Genomic DNA, 18,168 nt, shown 5'->3' on the forward strand with positions numbered 1-18,168 from the left:
AAAAAAAAAAAAAAAAAATTACAGAGTGATCTCAGGTTTCAAAGTTACCATCATAAAAACATGAACAGAGAGAACACATATAGATGTCATGTGGACTCGCACTGCTATCAGGAAACCACGTACAAAAAATAGTTAAGACAGTTTTTAAAAAAATCTTCGAGATAGAATTGCTTATCTTGGTATTAAATGGCAGAAGTACCACAATCTCTTTAGAGAAGGAAAAAAAATTAAACAAACGCTCCCAGACTGCCCTGCATATTAATAGAAAAAAATTCTGTTCCACTGTTCTGATAACAAAGTCAAAAGGTAGTTACATTCCTCATAAGCCCACAGATAACTAGGACCTGGGCGTGGAGTAATTACTTAATTTTTTTTTTTTTAACTTCTGATTCTTTGATGGATGGGAATAGAATCAGAAAGAGGCATAACATCGGAAGTTTGCCTATGAAAAAAAATCTTAAGTTGGAATAGTTAGAACTTCAAGTTTGAAGGTAATCTGTACAGAAACAGAACTATTAAAGTTGGAACACTAAAAAAAATTAAAGGCCAGGTGCGGTGGCTCACGCCTGTAATCCCACACTTTAGGAGGCCGAGGTGGACGGATCACGAGGTCAGGAGATCGAGACCATGGTGAAACCCGGTCTCCACTAAAAATACAAAAAATTAGCCTGGCATGGTGGCAGGCGCCTGTAGTCCCAGTACTCGGGAAGCTGAGGCCGGAGAATGGCGTGAACCCAGGACGTGGAGCTTGCAGTGAGCCGAGATCGTGCCACTGCACTCCAGCCTGGGGCGACAGAGCACGACTTCATCTCAAAAAAAAAAATTTTTTTTAATAAATAAATAAATAATACATAAATAAATAAAAATAAAGTTGGAACACTAAACTGAATAGTCAGTAACACTGGGATCAATTCTCAGAACTGCTACAAGAAAAAAAGGCATATTTCTTTCAAAGATTTATTACAGTACTTAATAAAATCATTAATACATTATAAATTCCTGCCTTAACTCCTTTCTTTAAGAAAACTGAGGGAAATTGACAAAGCAAGTTGGTAACATGATTTTTCCTATCATTTCACTGGCTATGAGGGCATGCTTGTTTTGTTCCCCATTGTTGTCCAGTTCTTAGACACAAAGAGGGTGGGTGCTAAGCAAATACTGATTAAACACATGGATTAGTGTTTTTGTTTCAACAACTGATCATGACTGAGTACTGTAGAAGGAAAAGCAAAAATCTCAGGAACATATAAAGTAACCAATTCAATGAGATAGGTCTGAAAGATCAGGGAAGGTTTGAAGGGGAGCTAAGATGAATCTTAATACATGAATAAGGCAGGTGGAGAACAGCAGAAAAGGGTGGAAGAAAAGCACTTAGCAAGGAGCCAGCATAAGGCCGAGCACAGTGGCTCACACCTGTAATCCCAGCACTTTGGGAGGCCGAGCCAGGCGGATCACCTGAGGTCAGGAGTTTGAGACCAGCCTAACCAGCATGGAGAAACCCTGTCTCTAATAAAAATACAAAATTAGTCAGGTGTGGTGGTGCATGCCTGTAATCTCAGCTACTCAGAAGGCTGAGTCAGGAGAATCGCTTGAACCTGGGAGGCAGAGGTTGCGGTGAGCTGAGATCACACCATTGCACTCCAGCCTGGGCAACAAGAGCGAAACTCTGTCTCCAAAAAAAAAAAAAACAAGAAAGAACTAGCATAAACATAAGCACAGAAGCAAGAAAATACACAGCATTTAGAGACTAGCCAATTGTCTGCTGAGGTCAAAAGACAGGGTATTGAAAGAAATCAGGCACATTCCTCAGTCCTGGGTCCAGTACAGACACCATATATCTCTCAATTTCCTGGGCCCAGTACAAACACGGCCCAGTGCAAATACATTCCTCCATATATCTTAGCTTGACACCATATATCTCTCAATTTCCTGGGCCCAGTACAAACACGGCCCAGTGCAAATACATTCCTCCATATATCTCAGCTTGGGAAATCCTGGGAAATCCCCGATAAGGACACCGCCGTTTGTAGTTTTACTGAAAGCATGGGAACCAATAGATAACTGCTAGATGTATAAACTTAATATGTTAACCAATTGTAATGCTGTAACCTAAAGAATTCCCTTGTTCCTTGTTCCTCTGTAACCTCACAAGTCCTGTTTACATCGGGCTATAAAAAGCGAGCGCACGCATTGTTCGAGGCCCTCTTGTATGTTGTAAAACAGAGGGACCAAGTTCGAACTTGCATTAAAGATCCTTGCCGCTTGGCTTTGACTCTGGACTCTGGTGGTCTTCTTCGGGGAATAAACGGTCTGGGCATAACAGTATGAGGAAGATACAGTGGAAATACGGAGCCAGAACTGGGAAAACGACTGCTTTTCTAAGGAGTCTGAACTTGAGTTTACATGTCACAGTCTAAGGAATGAATGAAAAAACGAAGATAATGATTCCAGCTAGGAGGCTATTCCAACAGACTATGTATGGAAATGAAGGCATGATGAACCTCAAAAATGTCGAGTGAAAAAAAACAGATGCAGACGACATATTGTATGATTCCATTTATATGAAATGTCCAGAAATGGCAAACCTATGGAGACAGAAAGTAGATCAGTGGTTATCTGGGGCTGGAGGTGTTAATGGGGTAGGCACTGCAGATGAGCAGAATAGGTTTTCCGGCAATGGAAATATTCTAAAATTGGATTGTGGTGATGGTTATACAACTATCTAATTTATTAAAAACCACTGAATTGTACCTTTTTTTTTTTTTTTTTTTTGAGATGGAGTATCACCCTGTCTCCCAGGCTGGAGTACAGTGGCACGATCTTGGCTCACCGCAACCTCTGCCTCCCAAGTTCAAGTGATTCTCCTGCCTCAGCCTCCCGAGCACCTGGGATTACAGGTACACCCACCATCCAGCTAATTTTTGTATTTTTAGTAGAGACAGGGTTTCACCATGTTGGTCAGGCTGGTCTCGAACTCCTGACCTTAGGTGATCCGCCCACCTCAGCCTCCCACCGTGGTGGGATTACAGGCGTGGGCCACCGTGCCTGGCCTTTTTTTCTTTTTTTGACACATAGTCCTGCTCTGTCAACCAGGCTGGAATACATTGGTGCAATCTCAGCTCGCTGCAACCTCTGCTTCCCAAGTTCAAGTGATTCTCCTACCTTAGCCTACTGAATAGCTGGGATTACAGGTGCGTGCCAGCACTCCTGGCTAATTTTTTGTATTTTTAGTAGAGACAGAGTTTCACCATGTTGGTCAGCTGGTCTCAAACTCCTGACCTCAGGTAATCCCACCTGTCTTGGCCTCTCAAAGTGCTGGGATTACAGGAGTGAGCCACTGCACCCAGCCTGTACCTTTATAACCAAATAAATAGGGGGACAAGTGAAAGCCTGTACTTGGACAGGGACTTGGGAATGGGAAAGGATAAAAAGCATGACTAAAAGAGATGGAACTGACAGGAACACTGAGAGATATACAGAGATGAAATAAAGTGATTCAGGTTTCTAGTCTGAAGGACAGGGATGAAGGTGTTATTAAATGGAGAGAAGGAATATAGGCGGTTCAGAATTTAGGCAGTTAGGTGGAAAGGATTAGTTAAGGTTAGGCAAGTACAATTTGGAGGTGTGTGCTGGATATTCACTTGACAATGTCCAATAGGGAGCTGAAATCCCACTAACAAGTTGCTGGTTTCTCATTTCCTTTACCGCCTTCACTCAGTGATGCAATGTGAGTAATGTGAAACCACTGGAATGGACGAGTACCAAGAATGGACAGAACAGCTTCAAGATACATGTTGAATGTTTTTAGAATGATACACATGGCTGCATGGACAAAGGATCGGCTTAGGACATATTTCAACCTACTCTTTAAATAAAAGTGCATTCTAGATTTCACAATGGAAGATTTGAAGAGAAAACAATGGGCTCATTTAAAGAGAACTTTTGGTTATACAACAGGTCGAAAATTAATCTACATCAAACCGCAAAGCTAGAATATAACTTGGAAGTGACAGTTACTAATTTAATGAATATTCCCAACTTAATCCTGGCAAAGGCCAAATGAGTAAAAAGGATCCAGAAGATACATCAAACGAATAGGTAATGCTAACACTTAAAAATTTCATAATGCCACGCACAGTGGCTGACGCCTGTAATCCCAGCGTTTTGGGAGGCTGAGGCGGGCAATCACCTGAGGTCAGGAGTTCGAGACCAGCCTGCCCAAAATGGTGAAACTCTGTCTCTACTAAAAATACAAAAAATTAGCCTGGGTTGGTGGCGTGCACATTTAATCCCAACTACTCGGGAGGCTGAGGCAGGAGAATTGCTTGAACCTGGGAGGTGGAGGTTGCAGTGAGCTGAGATCACTGTGAAACTCCGTCTCAAAAAAAAAAAAAAAATTCGTAACAGGGCCGGGCGCGGTGGCTCACACCTGTAATCCCAGCACTCTGGGAGGCCGTGGTAGGCGGATCACATGAGGTCAGGAGCTCTAGACCAGTCTGGTCAACATAGCGAAAACAACATGGCGAAACTCAATCTCGACCAAAAAAAGTACAAAAATCAGCCAGGTGTGGTGGTGCGCGCCTGTAATCCCGGTTACTCGAGGCTGAGACACGAGAATCGCTTCAACCCAGGAGGCAGAGGTTGCAGGGAGCCGGGACCGCGCCACACTACTCCAGCCCGGGGGACAGAGAAAGACTGTCTTAAAAAAAAAATTACTAAAGACTTATCAGAAAAAAGTACATCTTTCTCCTGGTTAAGAGTCAAAAAGTTATCAGTGCCTACAAATTAATCACTCTTCTCCGGTAGAAAAATTTCAGCGATTCTGCACGTCAAAGGAAACAAACAAGGTAAACAAAACTACTAATTACTAAAACCCTTTTGGATTTAGAAACCTAACTGAAGCAAGGGTGAGACTACGAATCACGGCTTTGGCTTTAAGTCCCTGTTGTACTAAGGCCGATGTAATCACCTCGGTCAAGTCCCTTTGCCTTCGGTCTCAGTTTCCTCATTTGCTAACGCTGGGCAGGGAGAAGAGGGTCAAACTGCTGGGCATCCGAGATATGGAGGGAAGGGCGGAACAGAGGTGAGACACCCGACCCTATCGCGGATGTCGCAGGGCTCTGGAGGCTTCAGCAAGCCAGGCAAGCAAGGCCACCCAGACTCCTTGCTCCAGCGGCCCCGGGGCCTGCCCAAGCCGGGGAGGCAGGAAGGAGGGCCGAAGGGCCTGACCCCTTCCTTTGCTCCTCCTTGACTTCCTACCTTTACTGCATACAATTTGCCGCCTTTCTGCCCCAGATACACTTTCCCGAAGGCGCCCCGGCTAATGGGCTTCACGATGCTGAATTCCTCAATGGAGGGCGGTTTTGGCACCGAGATTCTATTCACGCCCTCCTCGGTCGCCGCGCCTCCTCCAGCCTCCTTCTTGCTTCCTGCGGTGGGCTCCATCGCTAGCCAGCCTACAGCGGTCCCGCGGCCACTGCCCCTCCGCCAGCAGCCACTCCCGCCAACTGGGTTCAAACTGAGGCTCCGCCCTCGCCGCGCGAGGCCGTGACGTCACCGCGCCGCCGTGCCCCGCCCCCGTCACCTCCCTTACGCAGACGTGGAGGGAGGGGGCGTCGGGAAAGCCGAGTCCGCAGCAGTACACTAGTCGTGGGCGGCGACCGCGGCACCACTGACGTCATTCCTCATGAGGGAGGAGGCACAAACAGTTCTGGGCGGACAGTAAAGGGACGACTGGGACTTCACTGAATCGCAGGATTTGAAAACATTTCTCCCGGCTTCCCAACGAGGCTGGTGGAAAGCGGTCCTCCTCCCATACACGACCTCCCCACCCCCGCGAGGCGTAGAAACCAGTTCGGACTGTACAGTAAAGCAAAAGCCAGGGCTGAGGTCTGGAAGCTAGTGAAGGCACAGAATGTGGAGAAACGATGAGCAGGAAGCGGGTGGCCGCCCCTGTCATCTGACGTTTTCCCAGGATATAATTTGCCTGACTGAAACAGATCAGAACCAACAGGGAGAGTTTTCGATTTGGTGTGAGGAAAAGAGCACGAAATTGTAGTAAAAGACCTTACTGATCAAGGCCTAGTCAGAAGATTTCATAAGGAAGCTGTAGAAAGTCTTAAGAGGAGATTAGCCGGGCGTGGTGGCGGGCACCTGTATTCTCAGCTACTCGGGAGGCTGAGGCAGGAGAATGGCTTGAACCCGGGGGGCGGAGGTTGCAGTGAGCCAAGATCGAGAGATCGAGCCACTGCACTCCAGCCTGGGCGAAAGAACGAAACTCCGTCTCCAAAAGAAAAAGAAACTCTAAAGAGGGTAAAGGCTGTTCTCTCCTTAAAAAACAGCTAAAGACCTTTGTGGACGCTGTTCCTTGTAAATGTCAACTACTTCCGCGGGAAAGAACGCGCAGGCACTTGGCCATGTGGGCACTCACTTGCCCCGGAAGTACTGTTGCGTTAGCGCCTCACCTTCCGGGGCGGATTGTCTGTCGTTGCAGTAGCTGTAGGAAGGGGAGGCCATTTTCCGTTTCTGGGAGGAGTGCGGGGCAACGGGTCGGAGAAAAAGGTAAAAAGAAGGGCTCAGCGCCTCCCCGCCGGGCCGTCGACAGAGGGGCACAGTTTCGGCAGGCGGGTGAGGTCGCTGAGGGCCCGCAGGAGATGTTTTCCTTGTCGAGCACGGTGCAACCCCAGGTAAGCCCGGCATTCACCCTATTTTTTTCCCTCCCGCCCTGCCCGTGGCTGTTTGCAAATTGCACTCTTGGAAGCGATTTCTCAGAAAGGACTCTAGAAAAGAAGTGATGAACTCAGTGCGCGTCCCAGGATTGAGGAGTGGATCAGGGGACGTTGCTGAGAGTGGGCCCAAGACTTCAGGGCTGACGATGAAGCTGTTGGGGGCAGAGGCGGGGTGTGAGCGTGATGGAGAGAGACCTTGGCTTACCGAACTGATGGCGTGGAATTTCTGCTAGAGAATCCGTCCGGCATTGTTCAGTGTCTGGCGTTCTGGCGTGGGGGCTGGGGATATGTCTCTACCATACATGTAAAGGGAGCAGGTAATGTTCCCGTTTCTTCCGACTTTCCAGTGGCTTTAGTGTTCACAGCCCGTCCCCTGCTCTTTCTTTCCTTTTAAATGGAATTTAAATTTAACCCAAACATGGTATAATAATTCGAATGGCCAGCCTTGCAAGTTTTCTCTTTCTGACAAGAAGTAACTAATAACGTGTATTTTCGAGTCGTAAATTGTTTGAAGTTAAAATTTTGATTCAGCCTCATCCTCATCATTTTGTAAAACAAAAGGTAGTGAAGAGAAAAATGATTTCAAGGGTTTTCAGTATGCTCTTTGATGGGCAGTCACTTATGACAATGTTTTATTCTTGCTTCATTCCAGTCTCTTTTTTTGATGGTAACATTTTAATAGATTTTTTGAGAGTTCCTACAGTTTTGCAAAGAAATAGTTTTTAAAACGTTGAGTTTTTTAAAAAAATAATTTTTAAGAAAATCGACACTCGTAGGTTCTTGGTTTAAGCATATGATTGTGTTCCTTTGTGTAACTTTGAGTCCCCCTCATTTTAAGAATTTTTAATTTTTTTGTGCTAGTACTGGCTAACAAACTGAAGCAGCTGCTTGTTTATTGGGCATCAGTTATGTACCAGGTGAGCAAAGCAAATGTGGAATCTTCTCTTAATATTGATATGAAGTAAATATGACTAGGACTTAACCAGGTGAAGATTGAACAGGTATCCCGGGCATACAAAAAAATACCTGGAGGTCCTGAGTTAGGAAACGATTTAGCAGGTTGGAGGAACCAAAATAAGGCTACTGTGGCTGGAACATAGTAATTAAAGGGGGGTAGTGACAGAAAAGGTTGGAGAAAAGACTTGAGGCAGATCATACAGGGAGTAAAGGATTTGTTATGGCTGATTTCATTTTAAGTGCGTTGGCAACCACTGAAAGTTTTTTTTTTTGTTTTTTTAAATTGAGACGGAGTCTCGCTCTGTCGCCCAGGCTGGAGTGCAGTGGCCCAATCTCGACTCACTGCAGGCTCCTCCTCCCTGGTTCACGCCATTCTCCTGCCTCAGCCTCCCGAGTAGCTGGGACTACAGGCATCTTCCACCACGCCCGGCTAATTTTTTTTGTATTTTTAGTAGAGACGGGGTTTCACCGTGTTAGCCAAGATGATCTCGATCTCCTGACCTCCTGATCCGCCCGCCTCAGCTTCCCAAAGTGCTGGGATTACAGGCGTGAGCTACCGCGCCCGGCCACACCGAAAGTTTTAAAACATGATTAGATTTTCATTTTTAAAAGATGACTGGCTTTTGCTGTATGGAGAATAGGAGAGGGCAAGAGTGGAAGGTGTTATCAGTTAAAAATACCGCCCCCACCCCCCCATTAAAGCGGTTGCAGTGGTTATAGAAAGAAGGGAATGAGATATATTTTGAAGACAGTGGAATTGCACGAGAGATCAGATAAAAGAGATGATGGGGAGAGGTGTTTCTGGGTTTGATCAGATGAATGCATTGAAGGTGCTATTTACCAAGATGACAGTGTCTGGAGAAGTCCTAGTAATTGTTTGAAAAAGAAGTCTGACATGGCCAATTGAATATGGTATTAAAGTTTTTGGAACAACTCTTTGCCTTAGTTAACATCAAGAGGCCTAATTTTAGGAGAATTTACCATCAACTGGATGGACAGTTAGTAGTATCTGATGTTGGTAGAGATGATAAAGGGATTTTTATGTACCCTAGGCAGTCTTAACAGGGCTCAAATATAGTGAGGACTCAGGCATTTCTTGCTTTGAAAGATGGTAACACATTTGGAATTCCTGGTTGCTTAATTGGCTGAATACACTTGAAATTAAATGGTAAAAACGAAGCCACAGAAAACGAACTGTTTCACTGAGAAGAGCTCATTCCTAAATCCTTTTGTGAAAGAAAAGAGATATAACTAATTCAAATAAATCTTTTCAAAGAAATAGGTAGAAAATACGTATCTTGAAATGATTTATTTTTACAGTTTCAAAAGAAGTTACTGTTTATTTTTTTTCTTTTTACTGCCCCCGGGCTGTAAGGAACTTACTGTTTCTTTCTGACTCTAAAAATGATACATTGCTTCACTTGACTAGCCTTAAAACAAATACATTTATTTTGCTAAAAATGCTGAAAATATAATTAAATCACCCATAATCTCATTACTGAGGGATACGTGTCTTAGAATAAATTCTTTCACACAGTTTTTTCTGTAGACAAACACAAGTATGCATAGTTTATTTTTTGTTTTTGTTTTTTTAAGATGGAGTCTTGCTCTGTCGCCCAGGCTGGAGTGCAGTGGCCCGATCTCGGCTTACTGCAAGCTCCGCCTCCCGGGTTCACGCCTTTCTCCTGCCTCAGCCTCCCAAGTACCTGGGACTACAGGCGCCCGCTACCACGCCCGGCTAATTTTTTTATTTTTAGTAGAGACGGGGTTTTCACTGTGTTAGCCAGGTTGGTCTCGATCTCCTGACCTCGTGATCCGTCTGCCTCAGCCTCCCGAAGTGCTGGGATTACAGGTCTGAGCCACCACGTCCGGCCACGGATATGCATACTTAAGGTAGTTTTACAGTCTGCTTTATTCCCTAGTATGTCACGAATTTGTGTATCAATATCCATGGGATGAGAAATCTGGAATTTTGAGTCAGATTCTAAATCTCTGTTGTCTTCCTCTGTTAAATGGTCTGTACCCCACGGTAATGGCATTAGTCATTGATGAGGGCGGAGCCCTCCTGAACTAAATGCCTCTAAAAGGTCCCACCTCTTAACAGGATTACAGTGGCAACTAAGTTTGCCATTCTTCTCAACTCAAAGTTGAGTTTTGGAGGAGATGAACAGTGAAATTTTTACTGGAAGTGGGCCCTGTTCCAGACCCCAACAGAGGGTTCTTGGATCTCGCACAAGAATTTGAGAGAGTCGCCCGGCGCGTGGTGCTCACACACGTAATCCCAGCACTTTGGGAAGCAGAGGCGAGTGGATCATGAGGTCAGGAGATAGAAATCCTGGCTAACATTGTGAAACTCCGTCTCTACTAAAAATACAAAAAATTAGCTGGGCATGGTGGCCTGTGCCTGTAATCCCAACTCCTTGGGAGACTGAGGCAGAAGAATCGCTTGAACCCAGGAGGCGGAGGTTGCAGTGAGCCGAGATCGCATCACTGTGCTCCCAGCCTGGGCGACAAAGCGAGACTCCATCTCAAAAAAAAAAAAAAAAAAAAAAAGAGAGAGAGTCTATAAAGTGAAAGCAAGTTTATTAAGATATAAGAAGGTAAAGGAGTAAAGAATGGGGTACTCCATAGGCAGAGGAGCAGAGCTGCTTGGGCTTCTCCGCTAAGGATACCTACGGTTAGTTATTTCTTGATTTTATGCTAAACAATGTGTGATTATTCATAAGTTTTCAGGGAAAGGGGGACCTTCGAGATTCCTCCCCTTTTTGGACCACACAGGATAACTTCTTGACGTTGCCATGGCATTTATAAACTGTCATGATCTGGTGGGAGTGTCTTTTAGCGTGCTAATGCATTATAATTAGCACATAATGAGCAGTGAGGATTAGCAGAGGTCACTCTCTTCATCTTGGTTTTGGTGGGATTTGGCTGGCTTCCTTACTACAGCTTGTTTTATCAGCAAAGTCTTTACGACGTGTATCTTGTGCCCACATCCTATCTCATCCTGTGACTTAGAATGCCTAACTTCCTGGGAATGCAGCCCAGTAGGTCTCAGCCTCATTTACCATCATTTTGCCCCTGCTCCAGATGGAGTCGCTGTGGTTCAAACATCTCTGACAGAACTGTAACAAGAAGTATAATTGTTACTCATTATTATAGCTATTTGAGGATTAAATGGGATGATATAAGTAAAGCATGTAATACTAAACCTGGTATATAATAAAAAGCCATTTAGTTTGTTCGTTTACTCAACAAATATTTATTAAGTAAATTTTTTTTTTTTTCTTGAGACAAGGTCTTGCCGTGTCACTCAGGCTGGAGTGCAGTGGTGTGATAGCTCACTGCAGCCTCAACCTCCTGGGCTCAAGTGTTTTTTTGTTTTTATTTTATTTTTATTTTTTTATTTTTATTTTTTGAGGTGGAGTTTTGCTCTTGTCACCCAGGCTGGAGTGCAGTGGCACGATCTTGGCTCACTGCAACCTCCGCCTCCCAGGTTTGAGTGATTTTCCTGCCTCTGCCTCCCAAGTATCTGGGATTACAGGGGCCCATCACCATTCCTGGCCAATTTTTTGTATTTTTAGTGGAGACGGGATTTCACCACGTTGGCCAGGCTGGTCTTGAACTCCTGACCTCAGGTATCTGCCTGCGTTGGTCTCCCAAAGTGCTGGGATTACAGGTGTGAGCCACTGTTCCTGGCCTACTTACTATTTTTTTTAATGTTGGATGTATTTCATTATGTGGTAGTTTCTTTTTTTTTGAGACAGGTCTCACCCTGTTGCCCTGGCTAGAGTGCAGTGGTGTGATCACAGCTTACTGCAACCTCCGCTTCCTGGGATCAAGCAATTCTCCTACCTCAGCCTCCCAAGTAGCTGAGACTACAGGTGCACACCATCACACCCGTCTAATTGTTGTATTTTTTGGTAGAGATGGGGTTTCACTGTGTTGGTCAGGCTGGTCTTGAACTCCTGACCTCAAGTGATCCGCCTGCCTCGGCCTCCCAAAGTGCTGGGATTACGGGCATGAGCAACTGCACCTGACCAGTGGTATAATTTATTTTGCCGCTCCTCTAATGCTGGATGTTTCCAGCTTTCTACTATTTTTGAAATGTTTTTGATGAGAGTTACTCTCTATGCATGTGCAAGTACTTGTCAGATTCCTTAGAATAAATTCCTAGAAGGTGGATTGCTACAAACAAGAAATGTATATATTTTTGATACTTTTGATTTACATATTCAGAAAAATATCCTGAAAGAATATACCAATTTTCTTCTCACCAGCAGTAAATTCGAGTTCTTACAGTTTTTAGTATACTGGGTTGACATATGATGTATATTTAATACTTAACAAATCCTGACAAGAAAAAGGAGATTGTTCTGTTTATTCAAAAAAAAAAAACTACTTAATTTTTAACTTTTATCTTTTTCTAGGTTACAGTTCCTCTGAGTCATCTCATCAATGCCTTCCATACACCAAAAAACACTTCTATTTCTCTCAGTGGAGTGTCAGTTTCTCAAAAACAGCATCGAGATGTAGTTCCTGAGCATGAGGCTCCCAGCAGTGAGGTAAGTCTTTATCCTGGTTGTGTGAGAAAACCTTTTTGATATATAGTTGACCTTGAACAAATGAGGGATTAGGGATATTGACCCTCCCCCATAGTCAGAAATTTGAGTATAATTTTTGACTCCTGAGAAACTTAACTACTAATACCCTACTATTGACCGGGAAGTCTTGCCAATAAAATAAAGAGTCCATTAACATATATTTTGTATATTTTATGTGTTATGTACTGTATTCTTACAATAAAGTAAGATAGAGAAAATAAAGTGTTATTAAGAAAATCATAAGGAAGAGAAAATATACTTACTATTCATTAAGTAGAAGTGGACCATCATAAAGATCTTCATTATCTTCAAGTTGAGTGGGCTGAGGAAGAAGAGGAGGGATTGGTCTTGCTGTCTCTAGTGGCAGAGTAATTTGAGTAATTTATCTAGTGGTCTGTTAGACATTTTCCTTGGATAGGCTCCAGGGACCTCAAATTTAATATGCCCAAAACTGAGAAAGTCCATGTATCTGTGGATGTGCACAGCTCTAATCTGTTGTTCAAGGATCAACTGTACTATTAATCATGTTGGATGAAGTATCTTTCTTTAGGCACTTGTGGCAAGGGATTTCTGCCTTCAGCTTAATCTTCTTTGCAATTGAAGATATTTCTGGTTTTTATTACACATATTGCAAATATATTTAGACTTTTTTTTTGTTAATTTTCATTTGGCATTGTACTTCGTATTAGCATCTCCTACACTGTGCGATACCAGTCGGCTACTCTGTTGTGTTCCCTCAGCAGGAGCGGTGAACCCATAGGTAACTGACCATGATTACCTCCCAAGTTTCAAGGAAGATAAAATAGTACGAAGTTATCATCTACTGCCTTATAGGAGCCTTCAGTGTAACTGAACAATTAAAATATAGGTACTGGAAAGTGAAATATATAAGCTAGGACACTGTACTTTCAGTATTTGTATAATTATAAAATCAGTGTTTCCTAGGATATTGAGAATTATGAACTTAAGAACTGATGTATTCACAAGGCTTATTAGTAAGATAGTTGCTTACAAGCTCAGGATACATTTTTCATGGAAAAAATGTTATAATCTGGCATTAAGTTCCCAAAGCCTCTTCAACACATAAATAGGTTATGTTCTTAATCTGATATCAGGAGCTAATGGCAAAGGACAGTAGTGGAGGAGTTGAAAAGAGCTTGCTTTTGAGGGGGTTGTAGAGTCAGCCTTGGGATAAAATTTTAATTTGATGAAAAGTTTGTCATCTTGTACTTCCTTTTGTACTATTTGCCTAGTTCTTACTGCCTTTTCCTATACACAGTCCATTACTGTCTTTCTACTCTACTACTGACACTCTTCTCCAAAATTATAGTCCAAGAGAGCCTTACTACTGAAGAGAGTATCAACATTGGTACATGCAGCAAAATTATGTTCATTTTACAAGTTTTGAAAAATACTAGTGTAGGTAGAAGAAACGGAATTCATCCGTGGACTCTTTTCCAGATATAAGGCTGTTAACATTTTGTATTTTCGTATGTCTTTTTCTCTTGCACTTTTCGTATTTTATAATAATTAGATACTATTGCACATGTTGATTTAGATTCTGCTTTGCTTATTTAGTAGTCTTATGAATTTGTTATGCCGTACGTTTTCTGCATGTGTATTCACACTACATTCTATTGAAATTTGGCTACTACTTTTACCATTTTTCAGACTTCTTTCGCTGAAGTTAGTGCTGATTTCCTTAGTGTTAAATACAGGCCTTTTACCAAAAAAACCCTGCATCTGTCAACTTATCATTTGCATTTGACCTTTCTTACTTTGCAAATACTCCCTTAAATTGAGTGATACTACTTTGATGTGTTTTGTTTGTTTGTTTGTTTGTTTTTTGAGACAGAGTCTCCCTCTGTCACCCAGGCTGGAATGCAGTGGTCTGATCTTGGCTCATTGCAACCTCCACCTCCTGGGATCAAATGATTGTCGTGCCTCAGCCTTCCGAGTAGCTGGAATTACAGGCATGCCCCACCACACCTGGCTAATTTTTTGTATTTTTAGTAGAGATGGAGTTCACCATGTTGGCCAGGCAAGTCTCAGACTCCTGACCTCAAATGATCTGCCAGCCTCAGCCTTCCAAAGTGCTGGGATTACAGGCTTGAGCCACCATGCCTGTCCTAATTTTCAGTCTTTACTTTCTCCCAGGTTACATTCCCACTTACATATTTTCTTTCTTTTTTTTTTTTTTTTTTTTTTTTTTTTAAAAGGGGTTTAACCCTCGTTGCCCATGCTGGAGTGCAATGGTGCGATCTTGGCTCACTGCAACCTCCGCCTCCCCGGTTCAAGCAATTCTTCTGCCTCAGTCTCCTGAGTAGCTGAGATTACAGGTGTGAGCCACCACGCGTGGCTAATTTTTTGTATTTTTAGTAGAGACGGGGTTTCACCATGTTGGCCAGGCTGGTCTTAAACTTCTGACATCAGGTGATCCGCCTGCCTCTGCCTCCCAAAGTGCTGGGATTATAGGCGTAAGCCACTGTGCCCGGCCACCACTTGCATATTTTCAGTTAACATCTCTCTATATGTTACTCCCAAATATATCTTCAATGGTAAAGTCACTTTCAAGTTTTGAGTAATTTATCTAGTGGTCTGTTAGACATTTTCCTTGGATAGGTTCCGGGGACCTCAAATTTAATATGCCCAGAACTGAGTTATTGGTCTTACAGTGGCTTTAGTCCTACTTTTTCAGTCTGAGTCCAACTAGAAAAGAGAAACCACATAGTCATTTGAACAGTAAACGTTTAGTATAAAAATGTAATGTCTGCTGGGCACAGTGGCTCATGCCTATAGTTCCAGCACTTTGGAAGGCTGAGGAGGGTGGATCACCTGAGGTCAGGAGTTCGAGACTAGCCTGACCAATATGGTAAAATTCCATCTCTACTAAAAGTACAAAAATTAGCTGGGTGTGGTGGCGTGTGCCTGTAGTCCCAGCTACTCGGGAGGCTGAGACAGGAGAATCGCTTGAGCCCAGGAGGCAAAGGTTGCTGTGAACCGAGATTGCACCACTGCACTCCAGCCTGGGTGACAGCAAGACTCTGTCTCAAAAATAAATAAATAAATATAAAAATGTAATCTCATTTTTTTGTTTAATCTTGAAAAAAACCCTGTTTTTACAGGGAAGTGGAATAGGTAGGGATTTAAGAAGTAAACACTTAAAAAATCTAAAAAATAAAAAAGGACCAGCAGATTTAGGGAGCAGCTCATACTTCTAGGGCTGAGATAGAGTCAGGGAGAGTTCTCCCCCGTCAGGGCTGAGATCCTGATGTTGGCGAAGGCATGGCCTTGGCTTACTGAATGGTAGAGAAGTTGCTGTGATGTCATGCCAGGAGAATTTGCTGGATACTGGGGAAAGCTGTTCCTGGGGATGTGTCCTACTGGAGAAGCTGCTATATGAGTGGTGCCAGGGGAAGCTGCTAGGTATTGCTGGCCATTGTGCACTCCAGGAGCCAGGGTTTGGTGAAACTGCACAATTGACAGGAGCCAGATGCTATAGAAACCATGGGTGTTACAGACAGGAATCTGCTCAATGAGCATACCAGAACCAGGAATCAAAACTCTTCCTACAGTGTACGTTCAGTGACTTCCTGACGAAGCTTAACATTGTTTCAATTGGCAAAGGAAAAATATTCAAAGGGTACAGATCCATGTTCATGGAGCCAGCAAAAAGGATGAAAGAGCACTTGGACACAACCAACTGATAACTGGCACATCTGTCCAGAACCCTTCTCCCTCTCAATCCCTATACACTGTGGGTTTCTCCAAATGCCTATTGTCTATGATTTGCTGTGTCCATCCTTCTTAGTCACGGCTTAGTTCAGGTTCTTGCCATCTTTCACTTGTTCCATCAGCGTTCTCTCAAGTCTAGCTTGTTTGTTTGTTTGTTTTATCATTTTAAAATTTTTTGTAAAGACAGGGTCTTGCTTTCTTGACCAGGCTGATCTCGAACTCCTGGCCTGAAGCAGTCCTCCCACCTCAGCCTCTCAAAATGTTGGGATTACAGGCTTGAGCCATCGTGCTAGGCCAGTCTATCTTCCTTAGTTCTCTATTTTCTTCCGTAAGACAACTAATCATATTACTTAGAGAATTAAATTCAAATATGGCTCTTCACAGTTTGGCCATAGCATATCTCTTGACTTTTTTCTTTCCTTGAATTTTTTGAGATGTTCCAGACCCTTGGATAGCTTTTTATTTGCCCCTCTCCCTAAGTCTTCTTCATCCATCATTTTTAATAGCTTAAAATACTCTTAAGTATTTTATTTCATCATACCTTTAACTATCTTTTACTATGGCCGTCATGCTGTATGCTAGGCTATGTAGATGAGTAAGACATGATCTTTGCCTTTGATCCTTACTATTATGAAATAAGGTGTATTTTATAGTTATGTTAGTATTGAGAAAATGAATTCTAGAAATATGAGTTATATCTAGTAAAAAAAAAAAAAGTACCATATTCCTAGACATCAATCCAGAGCTGTATAATCCATGTCCATGCCTCTTCTAAGAAAATTTTTAGTTTTAGAGATAGGGTCTCCCCTCTGTATCCCAGGCTAAAGTGCAGTGGTGCTATCATAGCTCACTGCAATCTCCAGCTCCTGGGCTCAAACATTTCTCCTGAATAGCTGGTACTGCAGGCAAATACCACTACACCCAGCTAATTTTTTAATTTTTCGTCGAGATGATTTCTTACCATGTTGCCTAGGCTGGCCTCAAACGCTCCTCCCACCTTAGCCATTTTGGGTTTGAGTAACATAAAATTGTTACTTGTCTTTAAGTGCCTCCTTTTCAGCTCATGTGGACAAGAAAATAACTAATCCTTGTCCTGTTGTTTAAAAGTGGGTATATATTCACACATATTTGTGATTTTTAGACTTTTTTGCCTGATTTTCACAGTTTTGACTTTAATTTTCTTCCTTATTAGAAGATAATGGGTAACTTTAGAACCTCTGAGTTCAAGGAAGGATCTCAGCAGTGAGGCCAGAGGAGTGAGATGTCCTGTGGTAACCAAGCATACCATTTCTTTGTCAAGTGGGCTTTTGTTTATGGCTGCTTAGGGGCTTAAAACTCCATGGACTGGTGAAGATTATCATTTGAATAGAATTTCCCCAATTCAAAAACCTTACTATTATCCTCCAATCAGTTTTACACTGTTGGGGAAAGTCTCCCTGACCTCATATAACATACTTTGTAACCCTGCAGGTAGTTACTCTTATACTCTTGTCGTTATAAATGCTTGATCAATGGTTGATAGACTAGCTCTTGATCAGAGTATGCTTGTATGGAGAGAAGGAAAAAATATCATACATTTCACTTGATTCTGTGAACCATAATGCTTAGGACAGTAGTGGTTTGGGTTTGATTTAAAAACAAATGTTTTTCTCATTCATGCTGAAATGTTATCTCTTTATTTAAGGATACCATTGGGAATATAATTTTTTAACCTATGTCAAACCTCATGTGACTGATCTCAGTAAAACGAACTGTAAAAATATTTGCATCGATTTATTTTTAAATATTAAAAAAAAGTATATGTGTTAGACTTTTAAAATCTAATTGTTTTAACTGATAATATGTACTTCTTAGGTTAAATATCTTGGTAACATTAATGCATACCTGGTTGACCCAATCTTTTACAGCCTTCATTTAACTTAAGAGACCTTGGATTATCTGAATTAAAAATTGGACAGATTGATCAGCTGGTAGAAAATCTACTTCCTGGATTTTGTAAAGGCAAAAACATTTCTTCCCACTGGCATACATCCCATGTCTCTGCACAGTCCTTCTTTGAAAATAAATATGGTATGTTAATGTATTTTTTGTTCTAATTAAATATTTTAGCACTATTAATAAATACCATTTATTAGCTTTTACGGTAG

At 42.5% G+C, this 18,168-nt stretch overlaps 2 protein-coding genes across 2 annotated transcripts in view; one reads left to right on the plus strand and one right to left on the minus strand.

Moving 5' to 3' along the window:
• The window catches only part of MASTL (microtubule associated serine/threonine kinase-like), a 29,448-nt gene extending 23,406 nt beyond the window's left edge, over nt 1–6,042 (minus strand). Inside the window, exon 1 of the mRNA XM_011949239.1 lies at nt 5,260–6,042. Coding sequence (XP_011804629.1) covers nt 5,260–5,445 — 186 coding nt within the window. The 5' untranslated portion in view covers nt 5,446–6,042. The remainder of the gene's footprint in view (nt 1–5,259) is intronic.
• The window catches only part of YME1L1 (YME1-like 1 ATPase), a 45,785-nt gene continuing 32,988 nt past the window's right edge, over nt 5,372–18,168 (plus strand). Inside the window, 5 exon segments of the mRNA XM_011949243.1 lie at nt 5,372–6,686; nt 12,113–12,247; nt 15,862–15,984; nt 15,986–16,035; nt 17,928–18,091. Coding sequence (XP_011804633.1) covers nt 6,417–6,686; nt 12,113–12,247; nt 15,862–15,984; nt 15,986–16,035; nt 17,928–18,091 — 742 coding nt within the window. The 5' untranslated portion in view covers nt 5,372–6,416.

Source organism: Colobus angolensis, unplaced genomic scaffold (assembly GCF_000951035.1).
Source record: "Colobus angolensis palliatus isolate OR3802 unplaced genomic scaffold, Cang.pa_1.0 Scaffold293, whole genome shotgun sequence".
Lineage (NCBI taxonomy): Eukaryota > Metazoa > Chordata > Mammalia > Primates > Cercopithecidae > Colobus > Colobus angolensis.